This window comes from Simochromis diagramma, unplaced genomic scaffold (assembly GCF_900408965.1).
Source record: "Simochromis diagramma unplaced genomic scaffold, fSimDia1.1 OVJJ01000337.1, whole genome shotgun sequence".
NCBI classification, from domain to species: domain Eukaryota; kingdom Metazoa; phylum Chordata; class Actinopteri; order Cichliformes; family Cichlidae; genus Simochromis; species Simochromis diagramma.
This window is the reverse complement of record NW_024386982.1, coordinates 2,234,867-2,258,999: the sequence shown is the minus strand read 5'-3', so window position 1 is coordinate 2,258,999 and position 24,133 is coordinate 2,234,867. Positions and strand designations below refer to the sequence as shown.

The 24,133-nt window shown below is 41.6% G+C and overlaps 2 protein-coding genes across 4 annotated transcripts in view; one reads left to right on the top strand and one right to left on the bottom strand.

Annotated features, from left to right (window-relative positions):
- Positions 1-67: 67 nt before the first annotated feature.
- On the bottom strand, positions 68-14,296 carry cop1 (COP1 E3 ubiquitin ligase). 3 transcript variants are annotated; one of them, XM_040039590.1, is made up of 20 exons: positions 13,558-14,296; positions 13,409-13,468; positions 11,735-11,832; positions 11,186-11,250; positions 10,952-11,053; positions 7,315-7,383; positions 7,089-7,148; positions 6,820-6,899; positions 6,500-6,566; positions 6,084-6,198; positions 5,743-5,878; positions 5,476-5,619; positions 5,139-5,247; positions 4,971-5,052; positions 4,756-4,872; positions 3,676-3,793; positions 3,096-3,220; positions 2,812-2,972; positions 1,971-2,015; positions 68-1,082 (listed from the first exon to the last, which is right to left on the bottom strand). In XM_040039590.1, the coding sequence occupies exons 1-20, from the start codon at positions 13,917-13,919 to the stop codon at positions 1,065-1,067; spliced, it is 2,133 nt and encodes a 710-aa protein (XP_039895524.1). In that variant the 5' UTR covers positions 13,920-14,296; the 3' UTR covers positions 68-1,064. The 3 variants fall into 3 exon arrangements, with proteins under 3 accessions (XP_039895524.1, XP_039895521.1, XP_039895522.1); XM_040039587.1 differs by having other exon boundaries at positions 10,952-11,071; positions 13,558-14,295; XM_040039588.1 differs by having other exon boundaries at positions 6,500-6,563; positions 10,952-11,071; positions 13,558-14,292.
- Positions 14,297-20,341: 6,045 nt separating this feature from the next.
- Positions 20,342-24,133, top strand: part of pappa2 (pappalysin 2) — an 89,081-nt gene continuing 85,289 nt past the window's right edge. Inside the window, exon 1 of the mRNA XM_040039525.1 lies at positions 20,342-22,476. Coding sequence (XP_039895459.1) covers positions 21,561-22,476 — 916 coding nt within the window. The 5' untranslated portion in view covers positions 20,342-21,560. The remainder of the gene's footprint in view (positions 22,477-24,133) is intronic.

Below are 24,133 nucleotides of genomic sequence, written 5' to 3'. Positions count from 1 at the left end.
ACAGATCACCTAAAAGAATACAATTATGTCATCATATGGAGAGAGAGAGAGAAAAAGAACCAACATGCCAAGTGTTTCGAAATAATTTATTCAGTAATACAAATACAAAACACCTCTCTCACTTATCATAAAATAGGCAGGTCTTGCTCCACAGAAACTGAAGTTACAATGCAGCTCAGCTCAGATGATACCTACAGTATGTGAAGAACGATTCCATTGCTACTTTAAAAGAACAGATTCTGCAAGGTTTTATTTCCAACAAGCAACCAATAGTTCACCCATAAAAAAAAAAAAAAAAAAAAAAGTCCAGTTCTGCACGACACTGCAGACCAGTGCCGGAAGTTACATGAGAGTTGTGATTGCAGACAAAAGCTTTGAGTTTCGTTTTGTTCTGACGGTAAACAGAAATATCAGCACAGAGAGGCGCTTCTCATTTCAGTTCACTCAACTTCTCACGTTCTGCACTCGTAAACCAGAAAAGAAACCAGTGATACGTCTGACAGGATGGAAGTCAGGTTTATTAAAAATGTTTTTCCCCCCAAATCTGAGAGAACGCAAAAGCTACACAAAAAAGAAAGGTGCAGGGGGCTGGACACTGACAAACAAAAGGAGATTTAAAAGCTTCATTTGAAGATTTTTGCATGTCACTTCGTCTTGTGCTTTGGCCTTTAAAAGGAGGAAATGCATCGCACTTTTAGCGTTTGGCTGGATGTATTCCGGAGAACAGCAGCTTAATTAAAAAGTAAAGGTTTTGATTTGACCTAAAACCATAAAGAGGTGTTCTATTGTAGCCAATAAAACCTCGCTCAAAAGAAACAAAACTGCTTTCTAAAGTCTCTTGTTTTACTTTGTGCCCAAATAAAACAGCAGCACATCTTCTCCTGCTGGTCCATAGTCTTTGCCGCTGTCCAAAAACATAAGCTCATAAAAAAAAAAAAAAAAGTAAAGAAAAAGAGGAAAAAAATAATAAGAGACAATTTCAGATCTCCAGTTGCTACTCAGCCTGGCAGCCTCCCTGCATCACGAGTCAAAGCTCCAACACCTGCTGAAGGAACTGCACGTCTTCAGACGAGCTCGAGTACCTGTGCAGAGAGAACGCACACCTGTGACCTCTTGTTGTTACGGGAAAAAGCAATGAATTAAAGCTCCTCTCCAACAGCTAAATAATAATAAAACGACAAAAGGCAGGAACCACAAAAATAATTAACATATAGCAGTTGGACTGTATAACGAGGCATTTTTAAAAGGGTCAAAAGTTCACCCAGACTAGCGTGGCACATCACTAATGCAGAGCTGAAATCACTGCTACCACACTGCACAGTTCATGAAAATATTACAAAAATAATTTCTTTAGATATATTTTGTGTGTGTACTTTGATTCCAAACAGAAGCCAGTGAGGTGACATTTGGACTTCAGATGTGGAAGATTAAACACGATTACACAGCAGACAAGCAGGCTTGAATTGGATCAGATGCACAAGGATTTATCTTTATTTGTGAGCGTGTTTAAACAGTTATTCCTAATTCATCCCTGGGATATTGCCAGGAATGTGTCTTATGGAGAATCTTAAAGAAATTTGACATTTCTGGTCAAATTGTCAGTGAGCGTCTACAGCCATCTGCAGAGCACAAAATGAATGCAACAATGAACACAGCAAAATACGACAATATAAATATCAGATCTATATATCCAATATATCCAACCAAATTTTGTGTTATTCATGTCTTATTAGTATTTGGCTTCACACTTTTGTATCCTGATCGCGCTCTTACAAAAGTTTTTCTTCAGACGGCCTCATTAAAATACCAGAAATGAGTCAACTAAAAGGACAGAACATGAATTGGCTGCAGCCGTGATTACAATGTAAATGTCATGTTTTCAAACAAAGGTCCAGTACCCTCTATGACACCAGTCTGAGTGCTGCAGTAGGCCTGTGCTTGTTGGCGTGTTTTGTACAGATGATACAAACCTTAATTGTTCCTTGACTGTTGGCAGCGATTAATACATTTGACTCCTGAAAAACAAAAGGTAACACTTAGAGCACAGATAGTTAATTACCTGTAGATTAATACTCAACACTTGAACAATATTCTGTGTGATCTGAAAACAACAATCCTTTGCAAGAAAGTGTGAGAAACTCCAGATGTATTCTTTCTCAGAGTGTCAGGATTTTAAGGTGTGACTGACACCGTCTCAGTTCTATGACCGCAAACTATGGGTGTGGTGTCCCAACAAAGCTGGCTCTTTGGGTTAGCTGGCTCAACAAAACCTACAACTACACTCACAGATGAAGGCGGGGCAGGGGTAGGCAACTCCAGGCCTCGAGGGCCGGTGTCCTGCAGGTTTTAGATGTGTCCTTGATCCAACACAGCTGATTCAAATGGATAAATGACCTCCTCAACATGTCTTGAAGTTCTCCAGAGGCCTGGTAATGAACTAATCATTTGATTCAGGTGTGTTGACCCAGGGTGAGATCTAAAACCTGCAGGACACCGGCCTTCAAAGGCCTGGAGTTGCCCACCCCTGGCCTAAGGGTACAACCCCCAACTAGGTTTTGCAACCTTTGGTTTTAGAACTGAAGAAGGCTCTTGGACGAGAGTTGAAATGTCTTCAAAACCTTAAAAAAAGACCAGTCGCCTTCTCATTTCAAGCTCCTAGGACATTTGTTACCATGGTGATCTAACTAAGGAAAAAGAAAGCCACCTTTTTACCTGACTTGACAGACCTCACTAACCCATTAATATCGCTTTGTAGTGCACCCTTCAAAGTGCAGTCAATGACAATGTTACTGAGTATAGAGGTGAGCTCACTCCATCAGGCAGGGCCCTCCAGCAGACAGCACTGACAAACTCGTTGGTGTCGTCCTCCTTCTTATCCTTGTCCAGAACGCTCTTCACTGTGTCAAACTTGAATGTTAACAGTGTCTTGGAAAGTCCTTTGTAGTACAGATACAGGGAGTTGTTCTCACTGCCTGTACACACACACACAAACACAAGTATTTATGGAATGTAAGCATGTTATCGTTTCTCCCACTGAGGGAGTGATACAACACAGACAATTTGACAGTAATGTCTTCTTTGAAGTAACTGCTCACCACAGGCAACGTAGTCTCCGTTTGAGGCCAGGCCCACAAAGTTCTTCTCGTTGATGTGACCCTTGAAGGAGCGCAGGCAGTGAGGTTTGTTGACATTCCACAGCTTCAGCTGACTGTCCGTCGAACTGAGGACAATAGTGCAGAAAGAAATGATCAATGTGGAACCGGTGGGCCTTAGATGATATGGCGTGATAACCCACTGGGGCCAAGTCCAGCATTTTCATTTTATCAGGATTCAAGGATCAGGATTTCTACTCTGTGTGTAGAAAGATTCTCCATTGTTCGGCAGCGGTGCTAGTTTCAGTAATTATGCAAATGTCATTTTTATAACTTGTTTCTTAAATCCAGCTTCACAGACAGAGTTACATCCATGTCAGTTTTTGAGGGCTCCACGATGTAAATTAGCCTTTATACATTTAGTGTTTCATGCTCTCTTTAACCCAGTTTACATTAGACAGCTTCTTTATGATATTATAAGCAGAAAGTACACCGTAACAGGTTTTACAGAATATTTTCCTTTGCAGGAAAAAGAAACCTTTCAGATATTAAATGGAAATGCAAAGCCGACAGATGTACTTACGCAGAAACAATTTCCTCTCCGTTGACGAACTTGGCATAGGAGACGGCCTTCCTGTGGCCTTTGAACACCATGATTGGCTGCTTAGTGTTGCGGAGATCATAGTAGTGAACACAGTGGTCTAAGAGAAGAAAGCAAAGTTTAGCATGTGTTCAGATGGGAAACATGAGGAAAATCGTAGATTAAAACAAGTCTTAGATCAGCTCCATTTAGGAGCCACCACAGCATTTAGAAAAGTGCAGTTAAATTTGGACTTCGTGCAGTTTAAATTCAAATGCAGAATGGCTTTCCATGTCTGCTTGCTTACTTTGATAACCCAGTGCTACTCCAGACACTAAACCATCTACAAGGCCGAGGAGCAGTTTCCTTCTCTAAGCTGAGAAGGCTTTGTCGTTGAGACACAGGAAGTTGGATAAAGCCGCAGCAAGATACTTCTGGATAACGCTTGTACGCTCTGCTCATCCAGTGTTACAGTGTTTCTGTGTATAACCAAATATTTCTTACAACGTTATATCTCCTTTGGGGGACTAATGAATAAGGTATTCAGCAGTTTTTCTGGACCACAAGAGTCAGTGCCGGGTGAAGAAATGTAGCTGACAACAAAGAAACCACAGTGATGTGAGAGAAAAATCAACAACAACAACACTCCAGGTTTGTCTGGCTGAAGGGAGACAGCTGGGTAGAGTAAAATCTGTTTCCCCCTTATTTAGTCTGGACTTAACTTCTCATAGTAAATACCAACCAAATGCAGGCGGACGTCAGACACTGCACCTTCACATTTAAACCTGCTGCTACACCAGCTTCAATGACACTTGAAGTGTCCTTAGATGCAAGGTTTACACAGTTACAAGGTTTTGGTACAACCTATGCGGTGTAATCAAAAGCTTCTGAGCTGCTTTCGCCCAATGAAAGTCCAGTTCTATGTTTGCACTTGATTTTGGCATTTTGGCAGAGCTTTTCGACATCACCCTGGCTTAAGGTTTAAGACAATTTTATCTCAAAATCTTTGCTTTTCCACAACCAAGACTAAAGTAACAACAAACAAGATAAATCACACATGAAAATCTTCAATTTCCATCTCACCTGCACAACCGAAGGCCAGATGATATCTGGAGGTTGGGCTGAATTTAACACAGCAGACGTTAGCCTTAGCCTCAATGCTAGCCACTGAATTGTCAAGATTAGTTGACCACAACTTGACTGAAGAAGAAGAAGAAGAAAAGAGCATGCATAAAAAAAAATATAAGGGCTGATACATGGTGGGAACATTATTTTTAGATATTGCATCCCTCTCTTACCTTTAGCATCATCAGAACCTGAGGCTAAAAGCTTTGGGTCCATGAGATTGAAGTCTACACTCCAACACCTTTTTTCATGTTCCTGGAAAGGAAGCAGAGGAAACCTTAAAAAGCCATCATTACTAATGCAATGCCTAACGTAATGAAGCTGCGCTCCAAGCATCACACCTGGTAGACTTTGGACCTCTGGCCTGTGAATCCATCCCACAAAATAACAGTTCCCTCATAGTCACTGCTGGCCAGGAGGTTTTTGTGATAACTGCTCCAGCTGATACAGCTGCAACAGACAACAGGAACTTGAAATATTCGAGTTTGGCGCTGCTTATTTCACTACAAACTAAGTTATCATTTCTTTTCATGAACTGTATGATTAGTTTTTTTACAGTCACAATTTTGGAAAAAAGCATCCTGTAGATTTTGCATCCATACACGTGACTCAACATGTGTTCACGTGGATTACTAAGAGATCGGCATTAGAGGAAATGCATTTATCAGTTTCCTTCACCTGATTTTGGAATTGCAAGTCATTTCGTTGACAGGGTAGTGGATGTCCACTGCATCCTGGATCACAGTGCCGTACTCAAACACCTTGATCTTTTTGGTTACGCCAGCGATGGCAAAGTAGTCACAGTCTCGGTCAAACTCAATACTGAAACAAAGGAAAATACGGTGAAAGACAGTGATTGGGCTCATCACACACACGGTAAAATGTCATGAAACAACTAAAAGATGATGTCCGGTCAAACGTAAATCAAACGTTTCTTTTTTATACCTAGACACGATACTGGAGCCATTATAGAGGTCACTGGCGTATGACAGGGTGGCCAGCGGCCGCACAGAGTTATAGCGAGTGAACTTTGACAAACACTCCATGAAATCATCCAGCTGATTCAGGTTCCTGCCCTCATCTGAAAACAACACGCACACAGTTAACAGAGCATTTGTGAATTATACACATTGTGGAAAAAAACCAAATGGAGTCGTTGCCCATAACTAAGAGCTTAAACACAGATGCCCTGCTTTAAGAAATAATACCAGTTTTCCAACTGTGTGCAAATGAAAACGCCATAAAAATGATCTGATCACAGCAGTCTAAACCCTCAACAACAGCACCTGTGATGCGGGACATTTTGCTGGAGAAGTAGCACTGCTCTAGATCCTCAAAATGAGCTGTGAGCCTCTTTCTTCTTGACGCCAGGGTGCTGTTGTACCAGGTCTGACGTTTTCCCTGAGGAAACAGTCCCAAGAGCAAAGTGAAGGCAGTGCCAGAAACCTCAGAGTGTATTTATAATTTTCCTCCAAATACATTTGTGTTAAAAAGCTACATCTAAACTTGACAGGCCCCCTTATTAAAACGCACCAGCCATTTCCAGCTCCAGATATTAAAGCTTTGCTGGATTTACAGTTATAACCCCAGTAAAATGATCTTTTACTGGGCCTTGGTGCAGCCCGTTACTTCATCCTGTCTGAAACAGTTTTTACTCCAAGCTAATTTGTTTTTTTTAAATAAATAAATCTCTCCGCTGTACCTGGGCTGCTCCACCAAATCCTGGAGGCTGGTTGTAGTCGGGTTGGTCTATAATACTACTGCAACTGCTCAACACAGAAACAAACACACAAGACGTGGAGTAAGTCACACCACACAGCGACTGCTGAAGCCTCTGGCATCTCGACTGTATGCACTGGCTTTGTTCCACACAGACAAAGCAGCTGTTGTAGAGCAAAAGGCAAAACGTTTTCGTGAGCAAGCACACATCTGTGCTCGTGACGAGCTTCTGTTTTGGTAAACGAACAAGGTGAATATGGTGTTATTATGTTCTGCATAGACACATTTATTATGCGGCATTACCTGGGTGCTGGAGAGGGAGCTTCCACATTAGGCACAGTACACTCAGCCTCCATCACAGGAGAGTACAGCCCACTCATTTCCTGGAAAATGACACCAACATAACTTGTTTGTCCATCTCAAGCTGTGATGATGAGCGGCCCCAGGGTTTTGTGATTTCACAGCATATGTTTTTATAATCATGCATTCTGTTCCCCCGTATTTTCACAAGAGAACACGTGAATGAGGGCACAGCAATCCATCTTTGGACTGCGCTTTGTCAGTTTACCTACCTCAACACGTTTGATGTCTTCTTCGAGGAAGTTGAGCTCTTTCTGCAGTTGCTCTAGTTGCTGCCAACAAAACCAAAAACACAACTGAACGCGCTTGCCTTTGTTAACACCTACAAACATTTAACGAGTTCTGGTGGACTGACACAAAGCTGGGCGTCAGCCATTACAAATACTGCTCTTTTCTCAGCACCGTGTCAGCTTTGTGTGGGAAATTTGTGCAGCGTACCTCTCTCTTGTTTCTCCTGGCTTCTTTAAGGAACTCCATGAGGATCTGTCTCTGAGCTGCCTGGGATTCCTAGTGGAGATATGGACAGCTTACATAATCAAGTATTACTTGAAATCACAGAATAGTTTTGCTGATCTGCTGAAAAGACACTCGAGATATCATTTGTTCTCAGTTCAACACTAGCTTTCATCCTCAGAAAGGCACAAAATAATAACAGTAGTTCTAAAGCTTGTGATTTATCATTTTCGTTGTACTTTCGTCTTTGGCTTTACTTCCATCCCAGCTACAGGAAATGAAAGCAGTGCTGTGCAGAACGGGGAAGGATCCCGTCATGAAAAGGTTCACACACAAACTACTCCGGCCAGTGAATGTAGCTTGTTTTGGTGAATATGCTGTCGTTCAACTAAATTCTCACCCGTGTTTCCACAACTGTGGACTAGCCCAAAGCTAATGTTTACATTTACTTAACTTTAACTTGGCGTTAGCAACAAATTACCTGATCGACTCCTCCCCCTCCCAAAAAAAGCCCACAGTCACATTGAGCTTTTCTTTTCCTTCTTTAAGTGCACTGCAAAAAAAAAAGACTCCACACTATGCAGCAGGTTGCACATCACACCTCAGCAGCCAACAATGTTCGACTGGCAGTCCCACTGTCACTGTGTGTTTTAGTATATTATAAGCTGTGCTTTAATTTCAATTTTAACTTTGGCTCATCTTGTCACTGAAACAACACAAACAACAACTTCAGTGCCAGAATCTTTTTTTGCAGCGATTCCCTTACTTTGACTTTCAGCACGTTTTCCTTATTTTTAGCTTCTTATTAAAAAGGAGTGTGGATGACTTAGTTCAATCATTTACTTTGTAGAATTAAAAGAAAATGTGCTTAAATAAATATAAGTCTGTTATATCTTAGACTTTAACCAATATTTTACCAAGCGACCCTGTTAAATATCTGTCATTTCACCAACCAACTATCTATCTATATTTATATATTTATATATTAAAGTAAAGAAATGATACCATTTTCCAAAAAAACGTAAGCTGATACATCTGTGATAGAATATTTTAACAACTTTAAACACTTCAGGCTTCGAGTGTGAACATATCAGAATTGAGTTTTATATTCATTTGAATATTTAACCATTTTTGATCCAAACACTGTGGTAAACGCTTTCCTCTGGTTAACCTTCAATCGAACCATGAAAATGCTCAAGAACACCAAACCTAAGGGCCTCTGGCTGTTAGGCAAATACTGATGACAACTGTGTTCTTTGAAAGCATGTCATAGGTTTCAGATGGAGATAATATCTGACTATTTCTATTCAATTCTACTTAATCTTCAATGAAAACCAAGGAGTAGCTCCAAAGCAAACATCTCAAGGACTGAAAAGCACCACCACACCCACACTGACTGATGCTGACATTTAAGACGGAGACTAAGATTCGCTGACGATTAAATCTAACATGTTGATGTTTTTTGGATTATATTTAAGGTTTGGATAGCTGAGTAACAACAGTAAACACAGGAGGAATACTAACAAAACATCAAAAATACACAGTTAAGTGGCAGGGACCTAAATTAGACTGATATGAAATATCTACATGGAATCCAAAACTGGTAAATCAGAACTGATTAAATAAGAAGAATGACAGGCTAAACAAAAACAAGCCCAATCAGATATGAAATATGTCCAGAGGCAAATTATCACACACATGCTAACAATCAATCAGCAATGAGTGTATACAGAATAAGCAGCAAGGCAAAGGAAGACCATTAACTATATACAATATCACAGCTAACTATGGAGCCCTTATTTCTGAACTAGCTTGGACAGACACCAATTAGCTGAATTACTGGGCTAGCTCTTGTGTGAGTCTGTCTGTTTGTATGACAGTCAAACAGTGACACACGACATGTGTTTGTGTGAAAAAGAAACAGAAAGACGAGCATGTGCTTGACAGCGAGAAAGCTCAAGGCGTCATGTAGCGCCATCTGAAAATCTGAAAGACGTGTTTGTAGCATCCATACTTGCAATTCAAAGACAAAGGCTCCCATTTCAAAACTGGCCTGGATTTTACATCTCATCATCAATGCAAGTCTTAGATAGCGCTGATGAAATCTAAGGATGTAAAGTCCTACTTCTCTTTTTATGTCAAGTAAACTGACAAAAACAAAACAAAAAAGGATGTGTGAAACTGCCCAGAAACCTTCTGACAAAAGCAACATCTTTACCATTGCTACCAGTACTATATACACATACAATGCCTGATTTATTATCAACATCTGAAGTCTAACGCAACCCAAAAGAACTTCTTTCTGCCAGGGAGTCTGACAGAGTGACGCATTTAATGTGATGGACATCCTGCTGTATTGGAGCGCTTTGAGGGGGCCAGAAAAGCGCTATATAAATGCAATCCATTATTATTAATTATTATTATTATTATTAAATGTTTGTCACATTCTGTAAGAGGGAACACCTCAATAGTGCGGTCTGATACAATGATGACCTCGACAGCAAACACATTATTGCGCTACACGTCGATCAATGTCATCAGAAACTCAGAATATTACACAACTTCTGTTTGTTTCAGATTAAACGGATCAGAACCCACTGCCTCCAAAACAACAAGGTCTTAACTGGACGTCATAAATTTCATTTGTTGTCTTTCCAGAACAAAAAGTGGACATTAAAACATTTCCATTATGTTTTATATTACTGATTGTTTTCCACTGTGACAACCTTGTGATAACATTTAAAGAATAAATTTAGAAAACTTGTAAAAGGATTAACAAGCTATCAGCAAAAATTCACTTTGACTTTTTGCTGAAATAATTATCCATCCATCCATTTTCTTCCACTTATCCAGGGCCGGGTCGCGGGGGCAGCAGCCCAAGCAGAGAAGCCCCGACCTCCCTCTCCCCAGCCACCTCCTCCAGCTTGTCTGTGGCAACACCAAGGCGTTCCCAGGCCAGAGAGATAATCTCTCAAGCGTGTCCTGGGTCTGCCCCGGGGACTCCTCCCGGTGGGACATGCCTGGAAAACCTCACCCAGGAGGCGCCGAGGAGGCATCCTTGTCAGATGCCCGAACCACCTCAGCTGGCTCCTTTCGATGTGGAGCAGCAGCGGCTCTACTCTGAGCCCCTCCCGAATGGCCAAACCTCTCACCCCATCTCTAAGGGAGGCCAGCCACCCTTCGGAGGAAGCTCATTTCTGCCGCTTGTATTCGCGATCTCCTTCTTTCGGTCACTACCCACAGCTCGTGACCATAGGTGAGGGTAGGGACGTAGATCGACCGGTAAATTGAGAGCTTCGCTTTTACACTCAGCTCTCTCTTCACCACAACAGACCAGTACAGTGCTGAAATAATTAACCCTTTGTAATTCTGTCTCTTCACTGCATCTTGTGCATTTTTCACTGAAACCTACAAGATCTATATCTACAAGCTCTGATCATGTGATCAGTTTCATGACTTAATAGCCATTAATTATTAACCTCCTCGGTTTGCACGGATTGCATTAACAAACTTTACATCATTTTAAAGAAAAAAAAAACCCTCCACTGAAACCCATGAAAAGCTAAAGAGCTAAAAAAGTGAAACAAAAACAAAGAAATGCACAGATCAGCCTCTCACTTACCGCTTCCAGCTGCTTCTTCTTCTGAAGCAGCAGCTCGAGCATCAGGTTGACATTTGCCAGGTCCAAGTTCTCCTGATCAGGACTCAAAACATCCTGGAAGACCTGCCACCGAGACCCATTCTGAAGGTCAGAGACACTGATCAGTTACAAGTAACAAAACATATTTTTAAGATGCTTGACATCTTAACAAGGAGAGAAAGAAATGGAATCAGTTTCAGAACATGCTGTACTCACTGGATGATCTAACTTTAGCCTCTTCTCTTCTGACCTCTGTTTTTGTTTAAGGATCAGTTCATTTACTGGGATGTGGTGAGGCGGGACAGAGGAAGTTGTAGACAAGGGATAAATAAGAGAGGAGAACCGGTGGAGTAAGTATATGACAAAGAAAAAGACATTGTCACAGCTAAGGAACAACACATTTTACTTGTGATGAATAAAAGAAAAGTGGCAGCGACATCTTTATCATCATGCATTTAAATACCTACACAAAGTGTTTCCTTAGATTTTTGTTTGGCCCATTTATGACACAAAACTTTCAATTTTGACTTCATTCAAATACGAAAGTCTCATTTTAGTACTGATTATGAGCTAAAGACAAATCAATTCAAATATTGTGATTTTAAAAACCATGAAGTGCAAAATTGCCATAACAGCTACATTTTAATGTCCAAGTTAAAATGAAAAGCTCTGAGAAAAATGATTCGTGTAGGAGCTGATCAGCTGACTGTTAGAAAAAACCCAAAACATAACAAAACAAAAAACCCTCCAATTCAAAATACCCACCAAGAAAGTTTGGGTAGACCTGATCCACGTTATCGATAATATAGTTACACTTGGGACATCTGTTGCTGTCCTCCAGACTCTGGCGGATACACTTGAAACTGCAGGATGGAGAGAGAACAGATAAATATTATGGATATATCCAGCTCCACATTTCAATCCAAGATCTTACAAGATTAGCTTTAAACGATTCATAGTCAAAATAATCTTTATTCATCCCATACTGGGTCTTCTTCTGATTATATGTGACCTTCAAAAACAGGTTTGATCAAAGCCAGCGCTCTGATCCTGTTAAGGATATCTGCTCACACCGACATCACCAGAGAGTAGACAAACTATCTCAAACTGAGGCATAACTTGCTAATGCGCTGATCTTATTACTTGGATCTTTGGTCATGTTTATTATGAGCACTGAAAAACAAGAAATGAGAATTACTGAAAGCAAACACAACAGGCATAAAGAACACTGAGCCAACTGTGGATTACAAGTAATCACGTTAAGCTTTCCCATAACTTTGCTGAAGAGTCTACAGGCTTATATTCAGCTTTAAACCATTTACTGTCATTAAAAACTTGTTCATATTTTTGCTGTTTGGGGTTTTTTGTTTTTAGATTACTACAACCAGCTTTGCAGTTCAATACTGACAGTCACACTGTCACTGTGTTTTAGTATATTATAGAGCTGCGCTTGAAATTCAATTTTGGCTCATCTTGTCATTGAAACAACATAACCGAGATGAAATGACCTCTGTGCCAGAATCTGTTGTGCAGTAATTCCCTTACTTTGACTTTCAGCACACAACCTTTTCCTTTTTGCTTCTTATCAAAATGCAGTGTGGATGACTTAGTTCAATCATTTACTTTCTAGAATTAAAAGAAAATGTGCTTAAATAAAATATAAGTCTCTTCTATTTTAGACTAAATTAAATATCCGTCATTTCATTATCGATCAAAATAACACTCTTTCCAGTAGATTTTACTGATTCTGGTGGCAAAAAGCCATTGTGCTTACTTTTTTGATGTTAGCCTAATGAATCCTGATTAATTGTCTGTGCAAAACAAACAGGAAGCCTTTACAGGCTTTCCACATTAGTGAAAAGTTGAATTCAGGGTTCATTTTCGCCTTGAATACAAAACAATATTGGTGGCCTCCTCTAAAGGAAAATTACCAGGATTATAAATTAGTTGGACATGTTTTAACCCTGAGCTTGCTTTTACTTATTGAACTCCCAAACTAAAACGCAGAAATGTACACCAAACAGACTCACTGCTTTAACCAACCTTGCCTTTGCAAGATTTCGAGTCAGAAAAACTCTTGGGTCTGACCAGAGCAGAAGTGAAGCTTGCCTGGTGTGCAGAACTTGGATTGTCACGGGTTTGATGTTGTTATTAAAATATAGCAACACTGATGTGACGGACAGGACTACTTGGAACTTCCTCTAGAAGCCCATCCGTAACATTAAAACATGCCCAAACAATAAAACAAAATGCAAGAACAAAAATACTAAAAAATAAATAAATAAATAAAAAACTGTCAAAAGTTTTTTAAAGTAATCAGCTGGCTTTTGTTAAAGAGAACTTCGTTCCTTCAGTCTGTGACATTTGTTGCTCTACAGCATTTGGGACACTGTCGAATACTTTGCTGTGCATAACTCTCTCTACAACACAAACACTCACCAAAAACTGTGCCCGCACTTCGTCATGTGTGCCTCGTCTATCATTTCGAAGCAAATGGGACTGAAAAACAAGCAGAAGCCCGGGTCATCCTGCAGCTCTCAAACTTTTACGGAACTCACCCCAAAGCTCGAGTGCAATAAAAAACTAACCAGACGAAGTCGTTGCTTTTATCTTCGTATGAATTCAAGAGACCGTTGTACAGTGGTGCCTGATGCAGGGATCTCTTTCTGTTACCAGAGGACGCAGACGGTCTGCTGAGAGAAGCTAAGCCGCCCCGGGCTGACGGCACGGCGGCCAGAGTTGGCACTGACAGGCCGCCCTCTCCGGCCGCTGCAAGGGTCCGTGAGGGCACAACATTTCCAGAAGTGCTCCCATTACTTGTGGGAGCGCTGCTGCCACCGCCACCGTTTGTATTCCCAGTGCCTCCTGTACTACTGCTGCTGCTGCTACTTGTGCTGGGCACTGAACTCGCCCCAGCAGCGCTTTGCTGTGGCCGGTTGCTTGACATCATACAAGGCCGACTAGAAACTCCCCAAATCCGCTGCGTTGCTATTCAAAGCATCCGGAAAGAGCAGCTATTTGGCTACTTTAGCAGATTTGCTAGCTAGCTGGTTTGCTTATGTGCTAACATCCTGGGAGAAATACAAGAATGGCCAAACATCCAGCGGAGAGAAAAAAAAAAAGGTTGGCCGTCGCTGTCAGGTTCAACGTTTGTCACTAGCAGCGAATTCCAAGAGCGCTGGAATCTAAAGAGAAAAACAGACACGAACACTGTAACGGCCAACAAAATAAGAACGGCTGCACTGTTCAGAAGATTATCCGGCTAGCTACTGTTAGCAACAGAGAGAAATCTCTTGAGTTTCCTCGATTACTCGGGTAGCCGCAAACCTCCTGGTTTTAAACTATCGCCCCCTAGCGAGAAGGAGTTAAACCGCGCTGGTGGAAATGTACACTTCAGGGAATTATCGACTCAGGAAAAAAAGAGCACAGCCTTTAATTTGGCTTTCAGTATACCAATCCCAGTCTCTATAACTGTTTTAATGCTTACATCATTTGTACGTTTAAGTAGTATCATAAAGGATACAATCCTATGACCCATGCCATGAAAAACAGACATTAATGTTTATTGGAGGGCAATGTAGCAGTGCTGAATTAAATACTATCCTCGTATTTAACACAGGGACTTTTCTCAGTGTTAATAACAACACTGGGAAAAGGAGTTTGTTTATTTCACTCCATGCTATGTTATGTTACTCTGTAAAATACTTTTTGCGATGTGATTATATTATTATTATTATTATTATTATTACATGTTCTGTACTACATTGTAAAGCCTAGTTATAGTAATTCAACAGAAAAAAATGACTTTGGTTATGGACTTTTAAACATGTGTGCTGTTTTATTTCCTTGTTTTCTTTCTATTTTTGTAACCCCTTTAAACAGTGTGTGTGAAACACAGTTATCTCGGCTGAAGCTAGAATTACTAGCTTTTTTATAACTTCCCGCCATACTGGCTTTTGCTGCTATCCAAAACTCAAATCATGCAAGGAGGTTGTGAGATAATGTCCACGGAAGCTTTGAAGAAAATTAGATGAACAGGTGGACATGTTTACAGAGATTCATTGATTTATTGGAGAAATATAATAAGATGACAACGTCCAGTTCATAAACTCAACTAACAACATGTAGCCATGAAAGTTAGTGGGGCAGCTAGTTAACACACAAACAACAAAAGAACGTCAGGCAGGGACACATATTGCATGTATGCATTTTTGTCATCTGCAGTTCTAGATTCAAGATTAAAGACTCTTTTTTTGTTTTTTATTATGATATTTAATAACACAAATCTTGAAAATATATATACTATAAGACTGGGATTTAAAAATATCGCACACTTGGACTGAACAGGCTATGTGCATCTATAAGTAATCTGTATACCTGAGGGATGTAATAGTGTGGAGTGGTAGAAAAGTGTACTTTACAAACAGCTTCCACAGCATGTCTTTATCCTGTCTTCCTTCTCTCACCCCAACCAATCACAGCAGATGGCCCCGCCCCTCCCTGAGCCTGGATCTGCTGGAGGTTTCTTCCTGTTAAAAGGGAGTTTTTCCTTCCCACTGTCACCAAAGTGCTTCCTCATAGGGTGTCGTATGATTGTTGGGGTTTTCTCTGTATGTATACTTTAAAGTCTACCTTACACTCTAAAGCGCCTTGAGGCGACTGTTGTTGTAATTTGGCGCTGTATAAACGAAATTTATAATTGAAAAAGATTTTTACATTTTTTTTCTAAAATGTACTGCATATGCAGATGTTAGCTTCCCTCAGAGGACTCTGACATTTTCAGTGCAAAAATCCAGTTGAAATGATGAACACATCAATATGGAAGCCCGTTTCCGCCACTAAAAAAAAAAAAAAAAGCTAGTATCCATAACTCGAAATTTCAAGTTATTTTCTCGAAATTTCGAGTTATTATCTCGAAATTTCGAGAAATATAACTCGAAATTTCGAGTTACTTTTCTCAAAATTTCGAGTTAGCTCTGCCAATCAAAAATATACGTGAATGAGGTCGCTTTCTTGTTACCCGGAAGCATATGGCGCAGGACCGCGCACTCAAAAACGGATCCCAACAAATTAAAGTATGTTTGCTGATAGTAACACCATGTGATTCAGCTAATAACACAGGGCTTTCATCATTTGTGAAGCCAGGCTGAAAACACTCAGCAATCTGTGCATTCACGACTGGATGTAATACCGGTAGCTTAGCTGTAGCATTTGTAGCTGAGGGCTTCAGCTTCCGGGTAACATGGAAATGACGTCATTCACGTAGATTACTGATTGGCAGCGCTAACTCGAAATTTCGAGTTGCTTTTCTCAAAATTTTGAGTTAATATGTCGAAATTTTGAGAAAATAACTCGAAATTTCGAGAAAATAACTCGAAATTTCGAGATAATAACTCGAAATTTCGAGAAAATAACTCGAAATTTTGAGTTATGGATCCTTTTTTTTTTTTTTTAGTGGCGGAAACGGGCTTCCATACATCAAAAATGTTGCCACATATAAAAATCCATAACAAGAGGACCAAATGAAGAGTTTTGTGTAATCAGCATCCGCTACTGAATAAAAGTCGGTAACTGTGATAGAACACAGATTCAGTTGTTTAACACATGAATACTGCCTCAGAATTCACTTTTAAGTTAAGAGGTAAGTACATCTCAAGAATCAGACGTGTATCTGCGGCACCACAGATGTCTCTATTTAAGAAATACCTCCAAATATTACAGAGATTTCTGTCCACCACACAAATGCACGGTGGCTCCCGTGCTTGTCATTCTTTCCAGATTGCCTTTTTACATTAAAAAAAATAAAAAATCAAGCAGGTAGGTCACATCCACAAAGTGCAGCTAGGGGCCGAGCCAACACAAACAGCATCGTGTCATTCAGGCATCCACCTGCAGCTTTGCAAATAGAACCCGAGGAGCACTAACATATTCACGCTCACAGTTTGTCCAGCCTGCTACTTGATTTTTCCATTTTTACCTCCATGTGGGCAAATAAGGGGTCCTCCACGTAGGCACGCACGACATTGGATTTTCCCATGTTTTTGTTTGCGGAAAGAAGTTTATATGTTTCATTATGGAGCTCAGTTAGGATGGAGAGTACGTTTTTTTCAGCTAGAGGAAAGTTACTGAGTATGTCGAAGAGCAAATGAGTTTCTCTGAGAGGGGACCACCATGTTAAAGGGGCTTCCTCTGTGCTGCATGCAGGCGGTGAATCATGCTGAGTTTAGAAGAAGCCAATGGAAAGTCACTGTGCTAATATCAGCAGCGATGCAGTTTTCACAAAAGCTCCAAAAAGAGGAAACTTGTGTCACTTTTTTCATATTTCAACAAGGCTTTACAGATCAGTAGAAAATATAATTTGAAAGAAAAAAAAAGGGCAATGAAAGTGTGAAGCTTCCAAGCAATGAAGCAAATGTTGCCCAAATGTCGCAGCTATTGATTTGAACACCCTCACTGCTGAATGCTGAATCCTTGGAGTGAAACACCTGCAGCACTGTCCACACACCGTGCTTCATGTGTCTTCCCCCTCGGCCCATCTCCCTGCCCCACTTCTATTTCACACCAGTGGTGGTGAAAAGCACTCTTTTCTTCATTCTTCCCCCTTCTCATTTGTCCTCCGCATCAGCCTGGATTTTCTCCCATTGCCCCCCCCCTCTTCCTTTTTCTTTTTTTTTTGCATGAGGATCCAGGTTGTGTGTGTGTGCATGTGTAGAAAAGAGAGCACAAGGGGAAGGGGACATGGAGCTGGCCTCGGGGTCGGTGGGGTCAAGACGGACAAGCTGAGATGAAGGATAATCGGTGGAGGTCCCTTACAGTGGGGGGTGAGGCCCCGGAGGAGCACCCCCTTTCAGACGCTCTACCAGACACCCCACTCCCTTCTATGGCTCTCTTCCTCTCTTTCTCTTCTGCCTCTTCTCCTCCATCCTCTGTTTTTGTTGGAAATTTAAAGACCCCCTCCCCCCCTCCTCCTCTGATTTCTCTTGCCCCCCTCTTCCTCCAAATGCAGTTGCAGTTGGATTTCAAAGGGCACTTCTGCAGCAGAGAAAGCTGAATGTTTAGCAGGCTGCGTTTGTGGAATTCCTGCCTCCCACTCTTTAGGACCGTTTTTTGCCCCTTCAGGGGCCCCTGCCATAACTGCCGGTGGCCTCCCCCTCCTCCTCCATTTCCATCTCCAACCTTGAGCCAGGGCGCTGTTGGCAAATTGAGCCTCACAAAAAAAGTAAAATAGCAGGGCCTGAAAGAAGGAGGCAACACTTTAGAAGGTGTGGAACAACAAAAAAGTGGACTACAGGAGGCCTTTTTTTGTGGATTTATTATTAAAGATTTAATTACTACTTAAAAGATAAATAATGACTTATTCATAAAAAACACAATGTGCAGTTTCAAGACTTTAAACTCATCTGGGGAAATATCACTTCTTAGTGATTTTTAAGGATCAGTATAGATTTTGTTTGCAGCTTCTGGAAACATTTCAGTGAGGACACCTGTCTTTTGACTTAGACGGCCTGCACAAGATGCCAAAAGCTATCTTCCCATTTGCAAGGTAATCATCATGGCTTGAGATATTCATCAATGTACGATAAGCTTCAGAGCTGGCTCGGAAACAACAAAGAATTTAAGGAGACCTGCAACACTTTAAATGCATGTTTTCTGTTTGTTTGCTTTCGAATGCAAAAGTAGTAGCATTACTGAGTTTCTGCCCAAAACACGCTTACATGCACAAGCTCTAAAGGCAGGGAAAAAACAAACAGGGTGAATACTGAGGTTGAAAGAAAATGAGTTGACCATTAAAGGGGCCTTTCATTTGCTTTTGTGAGAGACTTCAACCACAGCCCTTCCTTCCTCCAGAGGACAGACTGCTCCTGATAATGGAAATTACAAAAAAAAAAAACAATCCGCTGGACCTTCAGTAATATTTTGTCATTTTTGCATAAAAAACAGTATCAAAAGATAGTAAAATGTATTTTTTTTTTGCTGTTGTAACACTTTACTATGCAAGTATATGTCTGCATGTATGCAGATGCACACAGCTTTTCATAGAATCTGTTCACTGGGCACCTACAAACGGACAAATCTGTGTGCATTGCATTATTTCGCCATCATCCACCTTGGTTTAATTTCTTCCTCTCTGCCTAACCCCCTTTTTTCAGCCTTGGCCCACACGAGCACAAGAGTTCAGCACAAAGCAGGTAGCATATTTGGATGGTAAAAAAAAGACAAAAAAAAAACAACCTTTTTCACGTGCAGGACAGATGTTGTGCCTGTCTGTGCTGCACCAGTGAAGAGAGCCAGAGTGTGAGTGTGTGAGTGAGACTGCAGGAGGGAGGGAGGGAGGGACGGCGGGAGAGAAGAAGGAAAAGGAAGAGAGAAGGTTACTCAAATTTTACCTATTTCATTTAGGGGTAATGCATGTGTGTGAGAGAGAGAGAGTGAGGGAGGGTCATAGGGAGAAAACACTTCTCCTCCCCCATCCCAGCCACCATCATTCATCCTTTGCCAGGTTAGAGAGTCCCATTAAGAAGACATGGACAACAAAACCTATACTGTAGCTTATGCTGCGATTGTTTTCTACTCAATCTGACACCAGTTTACACAGTAATCCACTGCGTGACTTATGAATATCATAATGCAAATATACATTATGTAATATTATAGCATAAGATAGTATAATACAACGTATTAAAACTTGCAAGTTGCGCTTGTGCACTTGCCCTACGCACAAGTGCACTTTTTTCCTGGACCATTCTCCACATTACCAGATGCACAAATGTTTCAAGATAGAGAAGGACGTCAGACCTCACTTTAAGCTCCCTTTAACTCTCTGAGTTCAAAGCCGTCATCGGTGATGACCCCCGTTTCCAACCCCTACCAATGACTATAACACTAACCCCATGCAATCAAGCCAAGTCATTTTTTTCATTGCTCTCCGTGGGACTTCCAAGTCCCAAGTGGAAGTAAATCACCATGGAGGTGGCATTTGAAGGATGAGAGCCTAATTTTACTCACATGTAGCAGAACAAATTTTTACAAGCTGGTTCCTCCGCAAATACACCCAGTGTCAAACAAATGCAGTGGATTCATAAGCATCCTGTGAGGTTAGAAGGACATCACACGAACTATATTTGCCGTTTGGTTTGGATTTCTCCGGCCTATTTGCATGTTTAGCAGCAGTCTTGCATTGCCACCTTTACTAGAGTAAAAGGGCCAGGATACTCCTCCCACCGCCAGTGATGATGGATGGATGGGTGGATGGATGAGGTCAGGACAAGAATAATAAATGCATAAATAAACTTTACAGCCTTTTTCCTCTCTCAACTCTGGATCAGAGTGATGCACAGCGCAGCAGCAGCAGAAGAGAGGAGAGGATTTCCCTTGTAAAACTCAAGTGTGAGGGAGAGGGTAGGACGCCTCCCCCTCCTCCTCCATCACCACCACCACCACACTTCCCCTACCGGTGATGTCAGGGCGGGTAGGGGCTCCCTGATAAAAACCTTTGGACTCGGGAGAATGGGAGAGAGAGAGAGAGAGAGAGAGGTGAAGGAGTGAATGGAGGAGGATATTACTACAATTGCATAAACCGGTGGAGAGGAGCAGCAGCAGCAGCAAAGAGCGCACAGAGACGCACAAGAAAAAAAGAGGAGTTCGAGCGCAGACGCAGAACTCTGATTGACTCTGATGGACTAACACATTCGTCCTCTTACAGAATTTATAGGGACGCTCAACAAGTGGGGCTTTTGCTATTTTAGGGCTGGCACTTTGCGCTGCGCTTTATTTTTTCCGCTCTTTTGCAGTGCTTACTCCGATCCACCTTGCGGTCAGATGTTTCTTTTCTTTTTTTTGGAACAGGACGCACTAAACTGATGCCGCAGTGGTCAGGTAAACAGAAACAGCAGGTCTTGAGCAAAGAAGGAAACCAGATATCAGATGATTTTATGATTTAGACAAATTTGCCAATTTTACTTCTTCATAAAACAAACATTTGCGCTGATAATTATTTCTAACATACTAAATCAGACCGGTGTTTCTTTACCTCGTGGGCTTTGTGCAAGGCTTGCACAGATAGTTAGGTGTATGCTCTTTTCCCTCTAAGATGAAATAAAGAGTCAGAGGCTGCAGATATACTGCGGACACGCACGGGAAAGGGGGCAACGCGTCCCCACTAAGTGTCTGCGCAAAGTGCACGCGTGTGCCAAGCAGCGATTTAGCTTCACTTCGCAAAAACTCTGAATTTTTGCCGTGATTCTTTAGCAATATTGAACACCTGCTTTTATTCCAAATCTACAGCTTCTAAAAATCCTCAAGTTTGAGTGAGAAACTTTAAATGTCCTCTCGAACTCTTTGGGATGCACTGATGTATGTTTTCATCTGATTGCTTTTTTGTTTTTGTTTTTTAAGTAGGTTCATTGCAGTTAAAAAAAATCAAAACAAAACAAAAAAGGCAGAAAAAACAGCTATTTTTTCTGTTGCTTGTGAAAAAAATGCGCAGATTTCTCTAATCTCAGCCTGTGTGAGATTCCTTTGTTAAAAATAATAAAAATAAAAAAGGCTGAAATCTCCTTTCATACATCGGCCAAACGCTTAACCCGAGAAAATGCTGTTGATCAGACTACTGGCTGTCTTCCTCGTCTTCATCGCTAACACGTGGCTGCTTCGCTCCGATGCGCTGAGCCTCTACAAACGTTCCTTGGCCCGGCAGGCAGACCGTGAGCTGTCCAGGCTGGCAGGTGAACCCTGCGCCGTCTCCGGCGCGTGGAGGTCCCGGCGGCAGCCCAGCTCTCACTCCCCGACCCAACAACGCCCTCCAGCGGCCCGTACGAGGACGCACACGAGCCGGAGAGAGCTGTACACTGTTAAGAGCGCTCGTGCGGTCTGTGCAGGAGGGTGCGGGTTGGAAGCCGGGGCGCGAGGGTTCGCTCCTGCGGGGGAGGAGGAGAAGGGAGGCCGGGGAGACGCCGAGATAGTGGCGGGGAGAGAGGGGGGCGAATATTTCGGGTCGCCCGGAAGCTCCACGGACAACCAGAGGGAGCAGAATGAAGTCGGCGCAAGCGGTGGGCAGTCTGTCAAAGACGCCGTGTCTCCCTCGCGCGCTCCTCGCGACCCCCGCTCCAGGTTCACCCGCAGCCTCCACGGGACGTTTCGCTACGAAGAAGAGGGCAACTCCAGCTGGGAGAAAGTCGCCCCGTTCAGCTCCACGGATTCCAGGGGGCTCCAGGTCCTCCAAAGGCTCCAGCAGGGAGATGAAGACCAGTCCTCCACAGCAACCCCCGAAAGCGTCACGGAGGACTACTCTGACGAGGTGCAAGAGGGAGACTGGCTTCCCGCGGGCACCTGGGGGAGCCCTGTACCAAAAGTGCCCCCGTCCTGGATGACAGCCCTGTACTTCAACGGGCGTCGGGAACAACTGAAGGTGAAGCTGCCGGCGGGAGTGGAGCTTCCGAGGGCCACGTTCAGCCTGGAGCTTTGGGTGAAGGCAGAGGGAGGGCAGAGCAATCCCGCGGTCATAGCAGGTGGGTGTAAACTCTTCTTTACAACATCAAAGGTACCACTGTTATCTAGTTAACACCCATGTATGACATGCCACAAAAAGTTTGCCATCGCTCCCTTTTAACAGCAGTCTTCCGTTATGTGTTGCACGAAGTTCTCTGAAACTGAAGCGAGGTTTTTACTGTTTCAAATACACATCACTGATCAGGCAAACTCAGGCGCTGAAATCATCCGATTATTAATCTGTCAGATGAACTAAACTAACAAGCAAATATCTACCAATCTGTGCACGGCTTATCCTGTAAATCACCTGGACTGAAATATTATCTTTCATAAAAAGTCACATCATTAAAATGCCAAACCTTGCGGTGACTGCGGTCATTCATAAACACGCTCACTGATTCAAAGTGTTTCCGTAACTCTGTACTGCAATTACACAAGGCTCACAGAGCTAAATAAAAAAGGGGAAAATGCCTGCCCTGCCTTGGATTTCTTTTTCTCAAGTTAGTGAACTAGTTAAATTAGTTAATGAAGTCAATTGTTTCCAAAATTAAAATCTGCTACTTATGCCCTTAATTATACCAACCAGTCTCTTACATATTTCAATATTTAGAACGAAAACAGACAAAAAGAATATACACATTACACGTAAGTCGTTATTTAAGGTAACTCATATATATATATATATATATATATATATATATATATATATTGGTCCATGTTGTAAATTTAATTAAAATTGCAATTTTATTTAGCACATTTCATTACAGTAAAGTCACTGCGCTTAACATATTAGATTGCAAAACACTACAAAACAAGCTTCACAGAAAAATAAAATACAAGTCAGCATACACACACACACACACACACACACACACACACACACACACACACACACACACACACACACACACACACACAGTTATTAAGTGTGAGCCTGTGTAAATAAAAAGGTTTTAAGTTTGTTTTTGAATGTAGACACGGCTTTAATCAGCCTCAGGTCAGCTTGTTCCAAAGAACTCATAGATTTAATTCTGGGAACAGCTAAAAGATCGGCACCTGATGATGAGACTGAGAAAGCCAAACCAATCAAAGGATTCCAAAGTTAATTCTATGTTGAACTGGAGCCAATGAAATGATTTCAACACTGGAGTATTGTGTTCAAAATGCTGTGTACATATAAGGACTGCTGCGTTCTGAGGAAGTTGAAGTCATCCTACTGATAATTTGGATAATCCTGCAAATACAGGGTGACAGCTTCATAAGACCTGCATGGAGCAATTTCTCAGTCAGTTTTGAGACGTTTTGAAGTGGTAGAAAGCTCTGGTGACCCTTTTAATAATGATCAAAACTGAGGTCACTGAGAAAGGGATGACGATGGTGATAAATATGTAATATAAATATGTCTCTGACTGAAAGTGGTCTTATGGGGATAAATAAAACTATTTCAGTTATTGTGTAAAAGTATTGTTTTTCCGTACATTAAGTATTTATGACCTTCAGCTGGCCATCTGAGATGAACATCAGCAAGGTTCACCTCCACTGCACTTGTGGTGTCACAGCTTTACAAAACTATCTTCAACTAATACACAAATTCAGTAACTACACTGTAAACACAATGAAGCAAACATAAAACAACTCAGCACTACAGAACACATGTATTATTTTAGTTAATGTCTA

What these genes read in the sequence shown, in the direction of transcription:
- cop1 (XM_040039587.1), bottom strand. Translation starts at nt 13,919, where the DNA reads ATGATGTCAAGCAACCGGCCACAGCAAAGCGCTGCTGGGGCGAGTTCA. An exon ending in AAGTGCGGGCACAGTTTTTG is followed by an intron (nt 11,833 to 13,408) that starts GTGAGTGTTTGT and finishes TCCATCCTGCAG; the next exon opens with TTTCAAGTGTATCCGCCAGA. An exon ending in GGAGAGGAAATTGTTTCTGC is followed by an intron (nt 3,221 to 3,675) that starts GTAAGTACATCT and finishes TATTGTCCTCAG; the next exon opens with TTCGACGGACAGTCAGCTGA.